A 21,081-nucleotide genomic window follows, 5' to 3' on the forward strand; every position below is an offset into this window, starting at 1 on the left:
AAAGAAAGAAAGAAAGAAAGAAAGAAAGAAAGAAAGAAAGAAAGAAAACACTTCAGATCTTGGGCATATCTTTAATATTACAGCTAACAGTACTTGGCTCTTGTGCGGATATTCTGATGGGTATTAACTGAGATAGCAAATGTAAAGCATTACATTTAGTAGTAATGTAATTACTTTAGAAAGAGGTGATTCCTCTTTCTAATCCTGAACGTTTCCCTCCTCATATTTCCAGTTCCTCCACTAAATCCTTCTAAAGGGAAATCACCTCCTATCTGGCTCCTTAGTGCTTCACTGCCTCACATATGACCATGACCAAAATTAAGATTTAGATCATTAGCACCACTTAGATACTGTGCTGTAACAATATCAGTTATTTTTCAGATCACATTTGTCTTTAGGGAATTAATCTTTGCTAAATCCCAAGCCATTTATCAGAACACTTACATTGCTGACTACTCTGAAAACCTTGTACCTAATTTATAATAATCACGGTAGCTAAATTTTGTGTATCAATTAAAACCATAAATTATATCTTATACATTTTAAGCTAGTATGTATCATACAACTTTTAAATACTTATAACAATTTTGTGTGCATTGAGTTATACGTGTAGTTCTATTCTTATAGTCCTCTAATGCAGAGTTTCTCCAATTTTAGTGCATATTCGTATCATTTGGGAATCTTATTAAAATGTAGGTTCTGATTCTTTAGGGTGGGGGTGAGTCCTGAGATTCTGCATTTCTAACAAGCTCCCAGGTGATGTCAATGCTACTGGGTTCTTAGGGACAAAGCTTTTTAAGGTGGTATCATATAAGGCAGTAGCTCTCAAAATGGAGTGCATAAGAAACACTGGAGCAGCTTTATACAGTTACAGAGAACTGGGAACCCCCTCCCCTCTTTAATGCCTAAATAGAAAACCTGATTTAGTACATGGTTGGGGCCTGGTTATATCCATTCCCTCAATTTCCCTAAGTAATTTTTATGCCCATCAGATTTGGACAGCCAGCAAAAAATAAATCTTAAAATATTTTTATTTGACCTGATAATCTCTTTTTTTTTTAATTTTTTTATTGTTATGTTAATCACCATATATTACATCATTAGTTTTTGATGCAGTGTTCCATGATTCATTGTTTGTTCATAACACCCAGTGCTCCATGCAGAACGTGCCCTCCTCAATACCCATCACCAGGCTAACCCATCCCCCCACCCCCCTACCCTCTAGAACCCTCAGTTTGTTTTTCAGAGTCCATCATCTCTCATGGTTCGTCTCCCCCTCTGACATACTCCCCTTTTCTTCCTCTCCTGTTATCTTCTTCTTTTCCTTTTTTCTTAAAATATGTTGCGTTATTTGTTTCAGAAGTACAGATCTGTGATTCAACAGTCTTGCACAATTCACAGCGCTCACCATAGCACATACCCTCCCCAATGTCTATCACCCAGCCATCCCATCCCTCCCACCCCCAACCACTCCAGTAACACTCAGTTTGTTTCCTGAGATTAAGAATTCCTCATATCAGTGAGGTCATGTGATACATGTCTTTCTCTGATTGACTTATTTCACTCAGCATAAGACCCTCCAGTTCCTCATTGCAAATGGCAAGATTTCATTCTTTTTGACGGCTGCATAATATTCTATATATATATATATATATATACCACTTCTTCAATATCCATTCATCTGTCGATGGACATCTTGGCTCTTTCCATAGTTTGGCTATTGTGGACATTGCTGCTATAAACATTGGGGTGCACGTATCCCTTCGGAACCCTACATTTGTGTCTTTGGGGTAAATACCCAGTAGTGCAGTTGCTGGATCATGTGGTAGCTCTATTTTCAACTTTTTGAGGAACCTCCATACTGTTTTCCAGAGTGGTGGCACCAGCTTGCATTCCTACCAACAGTGTAGGAGGGTTCCTCTTTCTCCTCATTCCTGCCAACATTGTCGTTTCCTGACTTGTTAATTGTAGCCATTCTGACTGGTGTGAGGTGGTATCTCATTGAGGTTTTGATTTGGATTTCCCTGATGCGAGCACTTTTCATGTGTCTGTTGGCTATTCGGATGTCTTCTTTGGAAAAATGTCTGTTCATGTCTTCTGCCCATTTCTTGACTAGATCATTTGTTCTTTGGGTGTCGAGTTTGATAAGTTCTTTATAGATTTTGGATACTAGCCCTTTATCTGATATGTCATTTGCAAATATCTTCTCCCATTCTGCTGGTTGTCTTTTGGTTTCATTGACTGTTTCTTTTGCTGTGCAAATGCTTTTTATCTTGATGAAGTCCCAATAGTTCATTTTTGCCCTGGCTTCCCTTGCCTTTGGCGATGTTTCTAGGAAGAAGTGGCTGTGGCTGAGGTCGAAGAGGTTGCTACCTGTGTTCTCCTTTAGGATTTTGATGGACTCCTGTCTCACATTGAGGTCTTTCAACCATTTGGAGTCCATTTTTGTGTGTGGTGTAAGGAAATGGTCCAGTTTCATTCTTCTGCATGCGGCTGTCCAATTTTCCCAACACCATTTGTTGAAGAGACTGTCTTTTTGCCATTGGACATTCTTTCCTGCTTTGTCAAAGATTAGTTGACCATAGAGTGGAGGGTCCATTTCTGGGCTCTCTATTCTGTTCTATTGATCTATGTGTCTGTTTTTGTGCCAGTACTATACTGTCTTGATGAATAGAGCTTTGTAATAGAGCTTGAAGTCCAGAATTGTGATGCCACTAGCTTTGCTTTTCTTTTTCAACATTCCTCTGGCTATTCGGGGTTTTTTCTGGTTCCATACAAATTTTAGGATTATTTGTTCCATTTCTTTGAAAAAAGTGGATGGTATTTTGATAGAGATTGCATTAAATGTGTAGATTGCTCTAGGTAGCATTGACATCTTGACAATATTTGTTCTTCCAATCCATGAGCATGGAACGTTTTTCCATTTTTTTGTGTCTTCCTCAATATCTTTCCTGAGTATTTTATAGTTTTCTGAGTACAGATTCTTTGCCTCTTTGGTTAGATTTATTCCTAGGTATCTTATATTTTTGGGTGCAATTGTAAATGAGATCGACTCCTTTATTTCTCTTTCTTCAGTCTTGTTGTTGGTGTATAGGAATGCCACTATTTCTGTGCATTGATTTTATATCCTGCCACGTTACTGAATTGCTGTATGAGTCCTATCAGTTTTGGTGTGGAGTCTTTTGGGCTTTCCACATAAACTATCATATCATCTGCAAAGAGTGAGAGTTTGACTTCTTTGTTGATTTGGATGCCTTTTATTTCTTTTTGTTGTCTCATTGCTGTGGCTTTCTAATACTGTGTTGAATAGCAGTGGTGATAGTGGACATTACTGCCATGTTCCTGACCTTAGGGGTCTGATATAAGGATTGCCACCCCAGCTTTCTTTTGGTGTCCATTAGCATGGTAAATGGTTTTCCAGCCCCTCACTTTCAATCTGGGGGTGTCTTTGGATCTAAAATGAGTCTCTTGCAGACAGCATATCGATGGATCTTGTTTTTTTATCCAATCTGAGACCCTGTGTCTTCTGATTGGGGCATTTAGCCCATTTACATTCAGGGTAACTATTGAAAGATATGAATTTAGTGCCCTTGTATTGCCTGTAAGGTGACTGTTACTGTATATTGTCTGTGTTCCTTTCTGGTCTATGTTACTTTTAGTCTCTCTCTTTGCTTAGAGGACCCCTTTCAATATTTTTTGTGGGGCTGGTTTCGTGTTTGCAAATTCCTTTAGTTTTTGTTTGTCCTCGAAGCTTTTAAATCTCTCCTTCTATTTTCAATGACAGCCTAGCTGGATATAGTATTCTTGGCTGCATATTTTTCTCATTTAGTGCTCTGAATATATCATGCCAGTCCTTTCTGGCCTGCCAGGTCTTTGTGGATAGGTCTGTTGCCAATCTAATGTTTCTACCATTATAGGTTACAGATCTCTTCTCCCGAGCTGCTTTCAGGATTTTCTCTTTGTCTCTGAGAGTCGTAAGTTTTACTATTAGATGTTGGGGTGTTGACCTATTTTAATTGATTTTGAGGGGGGTTCTCTGTGCCTCCTGGATTTTGATGCCTGTTTCCTTCCCCAATTTAGGGAAATTCTCTGCTATAATTTTCTCCAATATATCTTCTGCCCCTCTCTCTCTTCTTCTGGGCTCCCAATTATTCTAATCTTGTTTCGTCTTATGGTATCACTTATCTCTCGAATTGTGCCCTTGTGATCCAGTAGTTGTTTATCTCTCTTTTTCTCAGCTTCTTTATTTTCCATCATTTGGTCTTCTAGATCACTAATCCTCTCTTCTGTCTCAATTATCCAGCAGTTAGATCCTCAATTTTTGATTGCACCTCATTAATAGCCTTTTTGATTTCGACTTGGTTAGATTTTAGTTCTTTTATTTCTCCAGAAAGGGTTTCTCTAATATCTTCCATGTTTTTTTCAAGCCCAGCTAGTATCTTTACAATCATGATTCTGAACTCTAGGTCCAACATCTTACTAATGTCCATATTGATTAGGTCTCTGGCAGTTGGTACTGCCTCTTGTTCTTTTTTGGGGGTGATTTTTTTCCATCTTGTCATTTTGTCCAGAGGACAACAGATGAATGAGAGAACAAAATGCTAACAGGGTAACAACAACCCCAGAAAAATATACAGTAAACAAATCAGAAGAGACCTGAAACCAGAGGAAAAGAAAGGGAAAGAAAGAAAAAAGAAAAATAAAAAAGATAAAAACAAACAAAAAAAGGAATATGATCAAATATGATCAGGCTGGTGCATAGATCAGTGCCACACACTAGATTTTGGGCATATTTTGGTCTGTTAGATGAAAGTGCCTCCCAATATTTTAAAGAATGAAAAACTTATATATGTACAAAAATAGGGTAAATACAATGAAGGAATGGAATATGACTGTAAAGATGAAAATTATAAAAGATTTTATAAAAGGAATTGATAAGATAAGAAGTGGTTGAAAAAAGAAAGAAGAGGATTTAAAAAAAAAAAAGAGAGAATGTGATCAGGCAGGAGACTAGGACAAAGCCATACACTAGAGATTTAGGGTATATTTTGGTCGATTAGAAGAAACTGTATCCCAAAATTTTAAAGCGAGAACAACATATATATATATATATACACCAAAAATAGGGTTAACTACTATCAAGGGATAGAATATGACTCTAAAAATGAAAAATAAAAAAGATTTAAAAAAAAGGGATTGATAAAATATTGGTTGAAAAAGGGAAAAAGAAAAATTAAAAAAAAAGAAAATTAAAAAAATTAACTTTGAAAGACTAAAGAATCATGGGAAAAAAGCCTTGTGTTCTATGTGCTTTATTCCCCTAGTGCTGGCGTTCTGCCATTCTCATTGATCAGTAAACTTGGTTTTGGCTGGCTGTTCTTGCCGATCTTCTGGGGGAGGGGCCTGTTGCCTTGGTTCTCAAATATCTTTGTCAGAGGCGGAATTGCCCTGCCTTTGCCAGGTCCGGGTTAAGTAATCTGCTCGGGTTTGCTCTCAGGAGCCTTTGTTCCCTGCAAGCTTTCCGCATAGCTTTGGAGGATGAGAGTGAAAATGGCAGCCTCCCAATCTCCGCCCTGAGGAGCCAAGAACTCGTGACCCCACTCCTCAGTGCACCCCCAGAGAAAAGTAGTCAATCACTCCCGTCTCCCCAGACTCCAGCCGCACTCCATGCTCACCCAGCCTGTAACCAAGCATTCCTATCTCTGGCACACAACTCCGTGTGGAGTCTCCAAACCCAGCAGATCCCTGCGGTGCGCTCCTGCGCTGCTCCTCTCAGGGGAGGAAGGGGAGTCTCCCCGGATCTGTCGCTTGTTGGGTCCCTGCTGGAGGAGCAGCGGCCCAACTGTGCCGTGGATTACAGTTTATGGCAACCCCTAGCTGAGAGCCCACTCCTTAGCTCCGTCTCTGCAACTGGCTTCCCTGTTCCAATACCTGGGAGCTCTGCCACACTTAGGCACCCCCAGTCTTTCTGTGACCCCGAGGGTCCCGAGACCACACTGTCCCGTGAGGGTTCCACCCCCCGCTTAGCCACCGGAGTGACGTCCCTCAGCGGAGCAGACTTCTAAAAGTTCTGATTTTGTGCTCCGCGGCTCTATTGCTTGCCGGTAGTGGCTGATGGAGGCTCCCTCACCCCACTGTCTATCCTCCCGAATATCGCCTCGGATTCACTTTTCTGCACGTCCTACCTTCCAGAAAGTGGTTCCTTTTTTGTTCTGAGAGTTGCTGCTATTCTTTTCTTCGATCTCCTGTTTGTAGGTGTTCAGAATGGTTTGATCCCTATCTAGCTGAATTCCTGGGACCAGATGAAATTTATGTCTCCTACTCCTCTGCCACCTTTCTCCTCCCCCCTAGTCATGAGAATTATAATCAACAATAATGTTGATAAAGTCATGCAAACTTCCGGCCTGGAATATACTCTCCTTTATGGGTAGCAACTCTGTTTAGCTCAATTTAGTATTCCTTAACTTACTTTGTGATATTTCTTGAAAACAATAGATATTCAATAAGCCTTGGAAGCATATTAAAAATGGAACCTGATCTTCTAAACATGATGTTTGCTTTAATGATTTCTATTTTTCTTGAAGAAGTATTTTTCCAGTATAATGCCCTTTCAAATCTTAACAACTACAGAAGATTGTTGGTAGATAGGAGGGATTAATAGCTTGTTTATCTTATGACATCTGCAACTTTGGGTAAGCCTACATTCATTTTTGCTGAGTCGTTTTATTAACTTTAAAAGATTTAGCTTCTGTTACATTCTATAATTTGAAACTGAGAAATGAGTACATGCAATTGAAGAATTCCACTGAGGTCAGTGATGTATTCAATCTCTGAAGAAAAGGTAATCCATGTGACATCAAAAAGTTCATTTTGGCTCATCTAGTTTTATTCTTAGTCTTTCAATAATTAAGATTTGAAAGAAATAAGTTACTTTATGTAAGGAAAAGGAGAGTAAATGGAAGGAATAACAATCTGAGTAGAAATGATAAAGACTCTTAGGAAATAGAGCTTTAGAAAGGATTTAGGGGTGGATACTTGTCATGGAAACAAGAGTCCTATTATCAGAATCAAAATAATTGGGTAGTATGACCTGTAATAGAGTCATCCTGAAGTATCAGGTTGCAAGTTAACCTAACGCGGAGGTACTTCCATACCTAGCTTCTAAAATTTCAAGTCACAGTTGGCTGGGATACTGAGGCTTGTGGTGGGACCTCAGGAACTGGGGGGCAGAGAGTGATAGTTTTTCTGTTAGGTTTAAATTGTAGCACTACCTGAATAACAACAACTACATGGTTCTAGGTCCCTTTTCTAGTTCTATGATTTTTTTTATCCTTTTGTTTATGCAGATGTATTTGCTATCCTACCAATTAGTTGAGTGAAATTCTAAGTGGCAGTGACCACATTCAAAAAAGATTATAAAGTATTTTGGGAATTTTTTCTTCAATATAGCATGATTGTAATTAAGTACAACTTTTACTTGTGATGGTAATAATTTGGGTGGACCACCGACATTACTTTCATTGAAAATGTGTATAAATGCAATTATATTTCCATATTAACATCTTGGCTTTTATAAAGAAAAAAAAGTATGTTCAAAATTTGCATGTTTGGACATCTTTGACTACTGATATTGTGATTTATTTAAAGGTCTTTTAGAAATTAAATGCAGATTTATAATATATTTAGAATGTTCAGAACTAATTTAAGCATTTGCAACTTTGTGAATTTTGTGTTAATAGGCAACAATTGAATATTTTTGAATGAATAAGCTTTTCTGTTATTATCTTTAAAAAAGAAAAAACATACAAAAGACACACAAAAAGATACCACAGTTAACATTTGGATTGTCAAAATCCTAATTAATATCAAAAAAGACATTACATTCTTTGACATTCTAAATTACTTTGACTTACCACTTTTGAAAATAATTCTTTTTAGGAAAGAAGAATGACTTTGTATAGTTGTTTTGACTTTAAAATTTATAGTCTAAAATGAAGGCTGTGGAAAGTTTGGTGTCATGTTACCAGTGAATGTTTGAGATAAATAATGTAAGTCAAATCACTTTCTAATCTATACTGACCTTGACCTTTTCCTGTGGATAAACATCTATAAATGATCATTTGCATATCCAAGCCCTCCTGCAGCCAAATATTGTCTATCACTTGAATAATCTGCAGAACAAGCATATCCTGACGAAGATCATCTCCGGCCTGTTAAAAACAAAATTATAGACTCTAGATTTCTCTTTGAATTCCATTAAAGGCCTTCAAATATGGTATATGTCATTTCTTTCCTCCAATACATTTCCAGCCCAACTTAAGATGGTTTCAATTGTTTTGTTAGTATTAGGAACACCTTGTGTTTTTGAGAGAAGATTAAAGAAAATAAGAACTTTCTTTTAAATGATTACAGAAGCTTCAGCCATCAAATTAGAAGTTGCTTGGAATGTTGTTCGCTGATAATAATCTTTTAATTTATCATCCATGTACAATATCTTAGATTCAAAATCTAGTGAAGAGAGGCTTGATGAATGTTTATTCAAATTTTAAACTCAACCAAGAGAGATTTCTTTCTAACTAAGACATTATTTGGTATGCCATAAATGTATATGCTGATATACAGTTAGAATACCAAGAGCTTCTTGACTAAGAGTATAAATAGCACACATAGAATTCATCTGACTTTAAATCTTTGACTTCTTATATTATGAAGGTGGTTAAAAAGTTTTCAGAGTAAACAGCCTTTGATAATAAGAAATGATTAAGGGGTGATTTTCTAGCATAGGTGAAGGAAATGGAATTTATCCAAAGGGGAAGGTTAGTTTTCTGCTTTTAAACTAACAGGTTTGGTTTTGAAAATGTTTTCTAAATTATATGCAAAAAAATATTCCAAGATGAAATTTGTGGTACTTTTTTCTTCACCCAAAATGCACTGTTTTGTGGCCATTAATGCTTGAAGTTACACAGGTCAAAGCCAAAGTATGGGTGTGCTAAAAATTATCCTCAAAAATAGTCAAAATCCACCAAATAAATCACTCTGAGACCTGATTATCTGGTTTGGCTGAATACTTGATTAAATTAACTGAATGGCTCTAAAGTCTTCCTTTTCACTCACAGCTTCTTCTTTGGTCCCTCTTTCCTGCTTGTCTATACCCCTGTTACTACATTTTACTCTACTTTCCTATGGGATTCATGATAAAGACCGACTTGGCCTCTATTTATTTGAAAAGAAGAAAATAATCCAAATTACTAAAATAAGCAAGTGACTGTAGATAAGAATTTTATGTTAAATTAACATATAATTTGAATTTTAGTTAATATTGATTTTAATTTAGTATCTAAATCAAAGGAAAACTCACTAGGGGTTCACCACACATTCCACTTTCTGTGCTACTCAAAAATGTATAATTTCATTTATTGAAACATATCTCCTTAAGTTTTTCACTGAAGGCTCACTAGCTTGAGCCAGTAATGATTGATTTATCATCAATCATTGTTTGACATGTACTATAATTCTGTAAAAATGCAGAATCAAAAATAACTGGAATCCTCTGTTTTGTTGTCAGAGGAAAATACCTATAATAATTTCTTTTTGCAAGAAATAAATCAATAATTCTACCTGTGAAATCAATTTGATGTTTTTGTACCTTAAAAATGACGCTGATGTTTTTGCCCATTGGGTTAGCATTGATGAAAGTAATCTTCAATGGCAAAGCGTGAGATGTGAAATATGAACATGCCTATAGAAAAGGAAGAGAAAAATGGTGAGCAAAATAGAGCAAAAAGAACACTTTCCTTGAAATCATGGGCCTCTCGCATAATTTGTTATATAAGCAAATGTAACACATATGAATAATTTTTACACTTTGGAACAAAGAAACACATTTATTAAAAACAACAACAAAACAACTTCAGTCTACTAACCAAAGCCTTTACTTAGAAACTGAAAATCCAGCTTCTTGGCAGCTTCTACTCTTTTTCTCACTGAACAGTGATGAAATGTTGGGGATTTAAATAAACTAAGTAGTATGTAGGCATTGTGTTTATGATAGTTAATATCTAAAAGATAAAATTGCTATTCAAAAATTGATTTGCTTTTAATTATTTCTTCCCTGCAGAATACATTAAGGAAATATGAATATATGGTTAAGAAAGACTGAGTTCAAATTTGAACTTTGTAACTTACTAGCTGCAAGACCTTGGGCAAGCTGCTTAAATATTTGAATCCCACTATAAAATGGGGATAATAACACCTGTCTCAAGCATATTTGTAATAGATATATGGGCTAATAGATATAAAAGACCTTCCACAGTACAGTGCCTGACACTAATTAGATACTCCAAAAAAAATAATAATGCATTCTTTTTCTCTTTTTGTTAATGAACATTTTCTTACCTTTACAAATAGTACAACATATGTTTACTCCTTTCCTTTCTTTCAGTTATACTTTGCATTTCCATTTTCAGCTTTATGATATTGACTACTTTCCATTATACTTTCCTTGTTGCTTATTTTCCTTTTATGTTCTTACAGCTGTTTGAGTGCTAAAAGGTTGTATGTCTTTAGGCTATTAGAGACTTTCTGTTGACAGTGAAGAGTTAATACTAAATAAAAGAAAAGAACTTGATGGTTTCAATTTATCAACTTAGTAAAATATGACATCAATACATGTTGAAGGATCAGTTTGAAAATCATTATTTTTTGAGAAGTCTGAAATTGGTAGAAGTAGAGAGGAAAGGATATATATTTTTTTAACTTAACTTATCAACAGAAATCTAACCTAATCCCTAAGCAAAGAGAAACCATTGATTACTGAATCAGTTTGAGATTTTTTTAAATTATTATGTTATGTTAATCACCATACATTACATCATTAGTTTTTGATGTAGTGTTCCATGATTCATTGTTTGCGTATAACACCCAGTACTCCATGCAGTACATGCCCTCCTTAATACCCATGACCAGGCTAACCCATCCCCCCACTCCCTTCCCCTCTGGAACCCTCAGTTTGTTTCTCAGAGTCCATAGTCTATCATGGTTCATTTACCCCTCTGATTTCCCCCTCTTCATTTTTCCCTTCTTGCTATCTTCTCCTTCTTCTTCTTCTTCTTCTTTTTTTTTTTTTTTAACATATAATGTATTACTTGTTTCAGAGGTACAAGTCGGTGATTCAACAGTCTCACACAATTCACAGTGCTCACCATAGCACATACCCTCCCCAATGTCTATCACCCAGCCACCCCATCCCTCCCACCCCCCACAACTCCAGCAACCCTCAGTTTGTTTCCTGAGATTAAGAATTCCTTATATCAGTGAGATCATATGATACATGTCTTTCTCTGATTGACTTATTTCGCTCAGCATAATACCCTCAAGTTCCATCCATATCGTTGCAAATGGCAAGATTTAATTCCTTTTGATGGCTGCATAATATTCCATTGTATATATATACCACTTCTTCTTTATCCATTCATCTGTCGATGGACATCTTGGCTCTTTCCACAGTTTGGCTATTGTGGACATTGCTGCGATAAACTTTGGGGTGCACGTACCCCTTCGGATCCCTACATTTGTATCTTTGGGGTAAATACCCAGTAGTGCAATTGCTGGGTCGTATGGTAGCTCTATTTTCAACTTTTTGAGGAACATCCATACTGTTTTCCAGAGTGGCTGCACCAGCTTGCATTCCCACCAACAGTGTAGGAGGGTTCCCCTTTCTCTGCATCCCTGCCAACAGGGAAATCCAAATCAAAACCTCAAGCAGTTTGAGATTTATAATAAATGGGTGAGACTGCTTGTTAAGTAATGAATTCCTGGCTTCGAGAATCAGTCAATCAGGGAACATAAGACCTCTGTCATGGTACTGAATTAGGAAATCCTGTATTAGGCCAGAAATGAGTCTAGATCAGTGGTTTTCAAACTGTGCTCATCCAATTCTTGGGGGTCTCTTTGAGGCATCCCAAGTCCAGGGAAGAGAAAAAGGGCAAAGGGAGGATGAAGACAAGGCTTAGCCCTTCTTAATTACCTCACTCGGATCTATTTTGCTTTCATTGTTTTATATTTTGGTTTCCACATGCAGTATACTTTTTGAGATCATGTCAAAAATATTTTATATTTGACAACTAATGTGCACAAACCATTATCTATGTGATATCAGAGATACCATATCTACTCTCCAAGAACCTACAGAAAGTTGGTATGAACACAAACACATATGCATTAAGTTGAAAATAATTTACAAGTAGAGATACCATATCTACTCTCCAAGAACCTACAGAAAGTTGGTATGAACATAAACACATATGCATTAAGTTGAAAATAATTTACAACCATTAATCACAGTTGAATGAAGAAGCACTTAAAGAAGAGAAGTCTTCCAGAGATGAGCTGGATTTGAAGATTGGGAAAGACAGAGATTAGCAAAAATGTTTAAAAAAATGCTTTCTAAGTAGGGAAAGGCAAACAATGAGAATTTAGATTAGATGTTAAAAATGGATTGCAAGGACCACAACCAGGAGACAGGAAAGAATGAGTTGGAGTCTTGGAAGATAATTTTATGTAAATGGTGAGATAAAAGAGTTGGAATAGAGAAAAAAATATAAGAAGAGCTAGAATAGAAAAAGAAAGATATGACCCCTGTTCTTGAGACGTATACACTAATGACATAGATTTAAAATAGTTTTAAAAAAGGAAAGAAACCTATTTGTAAATGAAGTGTGTGGTTCTTACTTTCCCAGGAGTGGAGGAAGATTGCATTAAGTTACAACCACTTTCTCAAATGGTCCGTTCCCTAGTGATCCAAAGGAAAATAGGAAATGGTCCATTGTAATTAGTGGTTCCAAGGAGAGACAAGGGTGAAAATTCTTTGAAAGAAGGCTTAACTCAAAGTTAAGACCTTTGTCCTTTATCTTGGAGAGCCACACTTTAAGAAGGAGATTGGCCTGAGTGCTTCTCCCCAGTGTAGTTTACTGATGATGATTAAAACAAAATGTTGACTGTAGGCTTTCCCATACTCACTATCTTCATAGGGCTTCTCTCCAGTGTCAACTCTCTGATGCATGATAAACTGTGAACTCTCTCTAATGGCTTTCCCACAATCATTGCATTTATAAAGTTTCTCCCCAGATGGGTTCTCTGACATCGTAAACTTGGTGCTATCACCAAAGACCTTCCCACACCTATCACATTCATAGGATTTTTCACCAGTGTGAATTCTCTGTTATATAACGAAATGTGTGTCTTGACTGCATATTTTCCATACTTACGGGGTTTTTTGCTTGTGTGAAGTCAGGTGACATAAAATAAGACATTTACTCTGACTGATTATCTTGCCACACTGTGTTCCAAATGTTTTTCTCTGGTATAAATTTGCTCATAGCCAACAGGTTGAGTTCTGACTGAAGCCTTTTCCATACTGCCTGCATTTATTATGCTTGTTCCCTAGTGTGGAGGCTCTGATGTCAAATAAGACATTTATCCTGACTGAAGGCCTTACTATGTTCATTATACTTAAGGCTTCTTCCCAGTATGGATTCTCTGGGGGTCAAAATGGTTTCTGTTGGAACAGAGAGCTTGCCCACACTCATTTCAACTGTAATGTTTTTCACTAATGTGAAGTACTTGATATTAGAAAAGGATTTTACTCTGAATGAAAGCCTCCTACACATGAAATTTATGTCTTCTCCCGAGGATGAGTTATTTGAGAGTCAATGAGTAGGGAACTCTGCGTGAAGGTTTTTATGCATAAAGCACATTTATAAGTTTTTTTTCCAATTATGGAATCTCTGATATTGAATAAGATGGGAGTAGTGATGACAGATCTTCCCATGTTTGCTGCATTCATGGGGCTTCCCCGCTTAGTAGATTCTCAAAAGAACCATTGACTGAGAGGTCTCTCTAAATGTCTTATCATACTCATTACACTCTTAGAGGCTCTTTTCTTTTGGATCCTCTGATGCAGGCTCTGATTGAAACCTAGCCACACTCACTACATCTTCAGATGTGATGTATGTTCCCTCAGACTTCCTTGTTCGGCAGGACTGTAGGATGGACTAAAATGTTGCCCAGGATAGAGTGTCACCTGGCCACATCTGCCCTGTTTATTGCTCTACACACAGGTACCCAGCATTGTGCCAGGCACAACTGGCCAGAGCAAATGGAGCAAAGAGGGAGCTTTACTTGGCATACTTTCCAGACTCAAAGAAAGTACCACTGTCTGCAGGTAGGTATAGAAAAGGAGTGTGGTCCCAGCTACAGTGCTAGGGGTGGTGACTGCTGAGCTGGTGGCCCTCAGCCTGAGGCAGCAAAGTTGTAAACATAATAGTACCAACTTTTTAGCAAAACTTTTTATATTCATACTAATAAAGGTCTAGTTTTTCTCCTAATTATTAGGTTTTCTTGATTATATTATAATGTCAGTCAAGTAACATTTATTGTGCATGCATGATAGTTTAACCTCTTCACTTCTGAGTCTCACTTACCAATCTTTCTTCTATTAGTGCTTTCTACTCTTGGGCTTTTGAGAAGGAGGCTAATAAAGTTAATGGAGATAAAAGGAGAAAGAATGATTCTAAGTTAGAGAAGTGTGACTGACAGAGGCTTAAGAAGAGAAAGAAATTGTTTCTGATGCCAGGAAGGTCACTCCAGGCATAGTAAAATCACAAAATATATTATATGGTACACTGACACATGAGTTTCAGTGAATTTTAAATTAAATAAAAACTGAGGTGTTGTAGCTCATAATATCCTAGTGTACTAAGCATAGGTATGCACATAATCTAAATAAGCATGAAACTAAAACCAGCCTGCTTAAGGTCACCAAATCAACCATTTTGAATAAATTGAGAAATTAATTTAGTGAGAAGTATATTTATTTATTTATTTATTTATTTATTTATTTATTTATTTATATTTTTACTGAACTGATAGTTTATTTCTAAATCAACAAATCAAGTGATGAGGCCAGTGCAATCTCAATCTTACACAGTGCATCAAATGCAGCATTTAGTTTGGATAGGATTCAATTACTTTTTTCTTCAAATACTTGCAATGACAATTTACAAATTGTTTTTGCCATTTCAAAAACATACAGGGAATTAAAGAATACAAAACAAAAATACTCAACTTACATACTAAATAAACTGACTTACATCACGATCAATACCCTTTATACACAGGGCAGGGTTCAGAGGAAGGTGGCAGGTCTTTATACACTGAAAGAATTCTTCTAGTCTGCCAATCTCTTTCTTTAGTACCTCCTGTGAAAAAATCATTTGAAAAAGCATTTTAGAAACTGTAAAGAACTTGACTTTCTTTCAAGTTATAATTTTCTTCTATTGATTAAATAAACTCTTTAATTCAGGGGTTGCACACTTGGATGCTTTGGGGTCAAGTAGGTGAAGTAGCCACATATAAGGAAGCAGTGTTAAAAATAATAGGGAGTGTTGGGGAAAATGGGGAACTAAAGAGTTCATGCCTTTTCTACAGGATCTTAAATTCAATTAAAACCAAAACCAAAACCAACTATTCTGTTCAAACAAAACATGATGTGTTGGCTATGATTTGAGGCCCACCGTCTTACAATACCTGCTTTAAGTAATTGTTGACATGATCCAATTCTGATAACTTCCTGGAATCTTAGTTTGTAACCCTCAAGATTTATACTTAATAGTGATAGTACATTTCAGAAAAAAAATCACACATACTAAGAGCAATAATGGCAAAAATGACAATTGTCAGAAATAGCAATATATTTGAACAAATGGTTTACTAAATGCCAATGAGTATATTCCTGATACTTGCCTCACTCCCTTCCATAGTTCTCTGTACCTGTGGAAGGTCTGAAACCACAAACAACACCTTTAAAATTGTGTATCCCCTAACAAAAAGAGCAGAAAAACAAAAATATAAGAGCTCCTTTTAACCCACTTTCAGAAACTCTTTAAGTCCAATTCTAAAAATGAAGGTATCAGATTAATAATGTTTAATTAACTCCCAAGAGTTTCTTAGCTCTTACTCCTGGGTCATTGGCAAATAATAGAAACTACTGCTCCCAGAATCCAGAAGAGCAAGGTGGAAAAATATCTTCTTTCACACAGTTTAATTAGTACTTTTTATTTATTTTATTTTATTTTTGATGAGATGACATGGTTTAATAGTAAACAGCAGAGAAAAACAATGCATAAAGAAATAACTTATAGGAATCTGAAGAAAAATAATCAAGGAGGCAATTTTAATATATTAAACATTCTAGCCTTTATCAGAATAAGCAGACATAAATTTATAAGTAGGTTTGCAGAATTATGAATTATCTATTAAAAAGGTTTTTTTTAAGTTTTTATTTAAATCCCTGTGAGTTAACATACAGTGTAATATTAGTTTCAGGTGTACAATATAGTGATTCAACACTTCTGTACAACACTAAATAGTACTTTTTCAAATGAAATAGAAAAAACAGCTAACAGTAACTTGAATTGTGCGAAATTGTAAATGCTTCTTTCATCTCTTTATTTTTATTTTCTTATTTTTATGTGAAGAAGTGTTATCACAAAAACAGCCTAGGTGAGAGAAATATATTTATTTGAAAGAATAATGTCAATAGCTCTTTGGAACTTAATGTAAATGGTCAAAAAGGCATCAGACTTATTTAACTGTAGTATGCATCTCAAATATGTGAGGAATTTTAAAATCTAAGAAATAAAGTCTAAACTCATACATAAATTTTATAAATTTTAAACCAGTTTATTTACTTGCTTTCATTTTTTTCTATCACTAGAAAAATTAATCTGCAGTAATATGAAGACATTATAGAAGCTTGTTTTTTTATTGCTCATCATATTATTTATCTTATGGTTTTTATGTCAATCTAGAGTTTATATGTTTCCCACTTAAGAATAAATTCCATGCTTATGCTTTTTATTTCCTATTTATTCCTATATAGGTGAAGGGCCATAGCTTCTGGCATTTCTATCTAATGAATGACTTCCAGCAAGAAAAATACTGGGCTGGGAAAGAATTCTGGGACAATTTGCCTGTCAATGTTTCTATATTATTATGTTGAAAACTCTTTTTGATTTTAGACAGTGGGTGGAGAGAAACTATGTGCTCCCTTTGAGGGCAGAATTCATGTTTTAGTCATCTTTCCATCCTTAACTCCCAGTCTGTAAGTACTTAATTGTTCCTGAATGATGTTATTAATACAATGGATAGATGCTCACTACCTCCCTGCATCTAGAATGTTGAACGTAAGAGAACCTGCTTAGTGGTCTATATCAGTGAGGGAAACTAGTGATGCAGATAATTAAAAAGAACAAATATTCTTCAATCATATCAAGAAAAAGCCAGGTCCATTATTATAATCAGTGATGAAAAACGCACAATATTTTGACTATCATTCATGGATCTTAGTATAAAAGTTTTACTATCCACACCACTATTGATTTGCTTAATTTAATTAATTGTTTTGCTAAGAACGTCTTTATTTTGATTAGTGTAGTGTTAAAAAAATCTAGACCTCGATTTTGTACCTTGGACAAGAGTACCCTAAAAAGTCCCCTCTGGACTTCTACTAGTGTGAGTTGTGCTGCCATTTTGAGGAAATTACTTCATCTGGTCTTTTTAACCAAACTGCCTTTAAGTTTATTTCTTCTTGTTAGGTACTCTCCATATGCTGCATGGCTACTTAGATCAAAAAACTATATTGGGGTACCTGGGTGGCTCAGTCAGTTAGGCATTCAAGTCTTGGTTTTGGCTGAGGTTATGATTTCAGGGTCGTGAGACTGAGCCACATATTGGGCTCCACACTCAGTGGAGAGTCCACTGGAGATTCTCTTCCTCTCTGTCTCCCCCTGTGCTCCTCCCACCATTTGCTTGTGCTCTCTCTCTCTTTCTCTCACAAATCTTAAAAAAACATGTCCTTGTGGTAGACATTATCATAAGATTGTAAATTGAAAAAAAATCTTGATTAAAGTATTTGAGTTGGGTGTCTTATAACTAAGTATAGACAATGAATCTGCTTTCTAAGCTATGAAATTAAAATTTAATTGAACAAGAGATTAAAGAAAACACTACATGAAGATTAATTTCTCAACAAACCTGTCTCTGAGGGTCACTGGCAGACTTGACTTTTTCCCCGATGTCTCCCAGAATTTTAATAAGTTTCTTCTCCTTGGAAAACTCATCACTCAAGGCTTTTCCTGAACAGAATTGGAGAGCAGCCAACAGCTTCTGATACCAGCTTTTAAAATAAGTTTCATTCTGTGCATCCATTAGCAGCCTGAAGGAAAGAGAGAAAAAGAATTCTTGTATCCACAGCTGATATTTTAACCACCTCCAGCAAGAACAATCAGTGCATTTCAGACTAATCTGTATTTGGTGGCTATGGGCAGTTTAACAGCCTGGAATCGGGGAAAATATTGTTTATTTGTTGGCAGTCATCAAATTCCATCTGATAGCTAATGAGATTCCTAGAGTGAAGAATCAATAAGAGACCTGTCTTTTCTCATTTCAATTCACAGTGCACTTTTTCTTCTTTCAGGCTTCTTAATTCTATAACAAATACTTAAGAACATATTTTGACTTCTTATTCAAATAAGGACAATGTTTTAGAAATAGTACTTATAAGTGACCACACTATATTGGAACTCAACCATCAACCTTCCTTTTCCTACTTTTCTTCAAAAGGCAATGTCCCCCCCACCCCCACTGTCACATACCTACATACTTCTCTTTCTTCCAGTATCTCCCCTTGATTACTTGGAGGAAGACATGGTTTTTGTTTTCAGGCATTTCTGGATTCAAATCTCAGCCCTCTGACTTATAAGTAATTTATAAGTAATTTAGGTTAGTTACTTAACTAGGCTGAGATTGTATTTTTTTATCTATAAAACAAAGTAATAACGCTGACTTTGTGGAGCTGTATAGAACACAGAATGAGCTAATGCATTCAAAAGGGCTTAGCACAATGTACCTATCAGTCAGCCAACATTGTTCATATTTTGTGACCTCCCCCAGCCAACTTCTGTTCCTGCCTGGCTGTCTGCTCATGTCATGAACATGGGAAGCATAGCACTAAAAAAGTGAGAATACTATGCTAGATAATGGAGAAGTAACAAATATTTTATTACTCTGTCTGCCATGTGACAATTTCTATCGCCTTGAAACTAATTCTAATATGCTCAAACTTTACTTTCTATCATGCCCTAAACCACCGAAATAGGAAAAAAACAAACAAACAAACAAAAAACAAAACCCTTATTCCTTTGAATGTTAACCTCTCTTTGATTGAGTCTTTTCATCTTAACTGGTCTCTAGTCTTGTCCTCTGAAAATTTAACATTCAAGAAAATAGAAGAAAGTTATTGTGAGAATGGAATACTAAAAAAAAGATTAAATGCAGAGCAGTTGAAAAGTATACAGATGAATTTCATTCTGCATTCTTAATTTTGCATCTCTACTTCTGTATTATGTTACAGAGACTATAACACATTATTTTCATTCGTTCTATGTTCTCTGTTTCTATGTATTTAGAAAAATTAAGTTAAAAAGTTAAAAAAATTGAGTCTACCTTTTTTTCCCTTTTTTTAGGTGAGGGCTTGGTCTCTTGTCATTGTTATGAAGCCAACTTATCTTCTAGCACCTCTTTTGCTTTTAAGTGGAATAACAGTTCTTTTTTTAAAAAAAGATTTTATTTATTTTTTGACAGAGAGAGAGACAGCGAGAGAGGGAACACAAGCAGGGAGAGTGGGAGAGGTAGAAGCAGGCTCCCCGCTGAGCAAGGAGCCCGATGCGGGGCTCGATCCCAGGACCCTGGGATCATGACCTAAGCTAAGGCAGATGCTTAACAACTGAGACACCCAGGCACCCCTGGAATAACAGTTCTTATTTACCTCTGGAAAGCATTAAAAAAAAAAAAAAACCTCAAAGGTTTAAAGATGTATTGATGAAAAAATGTAATCCATTGATACCTGCTTATTTTCAATGTAAGAATAATAGCAATGAACTTTTCCTATGCTTACCCCTATAGTGAGCATTTGGATTGTCAGATGTAACAATGAAACCTGTCATTATTTGGAAGCTCTAAGAAAATGAGTGTTGTGTGAGTGTGAATTGGAAAGCTGCAAATGCAAGCATCCACATGTAAAACTTTAAGACATTTTATGTAAAATTGTATATATCTCAGATTTTCTCCATATTTTGAGGACTTTGGTAATATACCATTTTATAGTGTACTTGGGTTTCAGTGAGCTAGGCACTTGACAGGTAGAATATTTCTTTAAGCTTTCTTTTTTCTTTTTTCTTTTATTATGTTATGTTAATCACTATACATTACATCATTAGTTTTTGATGTAGTGTTCCATGATTCATTGTTTGCGTATAACAATCAGTGCTCCATTCAATACATGCCCTCTTTAATACCCATCACAAGGCTAACCCATCCCCCCACCCCCTCCCCTCTAGAACCCTCAGTTTGTTTCTCAGAGTCCATAGTCTCTCATGGTTCATCTCCCCCTCTGATTTCCCCCCCTTCATTTTTCCCTTCCTAATATTTTCTCTCTCTTTTTTTTTTTAACATATAATGTATTATTTGTTTCAGAGGTACAGGTCTGTGATTCATCAGTCTCACACAATTCACAGCGCTCACCATAGCACATACCCTTCCCAATGTCTATCACCCAGCCACCCCATCCCTCCCACCCCCCACCACTCTAGCATCCCTCAGTTTGTTTCCTAAGATTAAGAATTTTTCATATCAATGAGATCATATGATACATGTCTTTCTCTGATTGACTTATTTCGCTCAGCATAATACCCTCCAGTTCCATCCACATCGTTGCAAATGGCAAGATTTCATTCCTTTTCATGGCTGCATAATATTCCATTGTATATATATATATATATATATATATATATATATATACCACATCTTCTTTATCCATTCATCTGTCGATGGACATCTTGGCTCTTTCCATAGTTTGGCTATTGTGGACACTGCTGCTATAAACATCAGGGTGGATGTACCCCTTTGGATCACTAAATTTGTATCTTTGGGGTAAATATGACAGGTAGAATATTTCTATATCTC

The 21,081-nt window shown here is 36.1% G+C and overlaps 1 protein-coding gene across 1 annotated transcript in view; it reads right to left on the minus strand.

Moving 5' to 3' along the window:
- Window positions 1-21,081, minus strand: part of PIK3C2G (phosphatidylinositol-4-phosphate 3-kinase catalytic subunit type 2 gamma) — a 364,908-nt gene that overhangs the window by 120,980 nt on the left and 222,847 nt on the right. Inside the window, exons 19-22 of the mRNA XM_025879676.2 lie at window positions 18,094-18,274; window positions 15,150-15,257; window positions 9,647-9,739; window positions 8,081-8,210 (exon numbers count right to left, since the gene is read on the minus strand). Of these exons, the coding sequence (XP_025735461.1) occupies window positions 8,081-8,210; window positions 9,647-9,739; window positions 15,150-15,257; window positions 18,094-18,274 (512 nt within the window). The remainder of the gene's footprint in view (window positions 1-8,080; window positions 8,211-9,646; window positions 9,740-15,149; window positions 15,258-18,093; window positions 18,275-21,081) is intronic.

Source organism: Callorhinus ursinus, unplaced genomic scaffold (genome assembly GCF_003265705.2).
Source record: "Callorhinus ursinus isolate GAN/ISIS: 27379988/994484 unplaced genomic scaffold, GSC_fseal_2.0 scaffold27, whole genome shotgun sequence".
Lineage (NCBI taxonomy): Eukaryota > Metazoa > Chordata > Mammalia > Carnivora > Otariidae > Callorhinus > Callorhinus ursinus.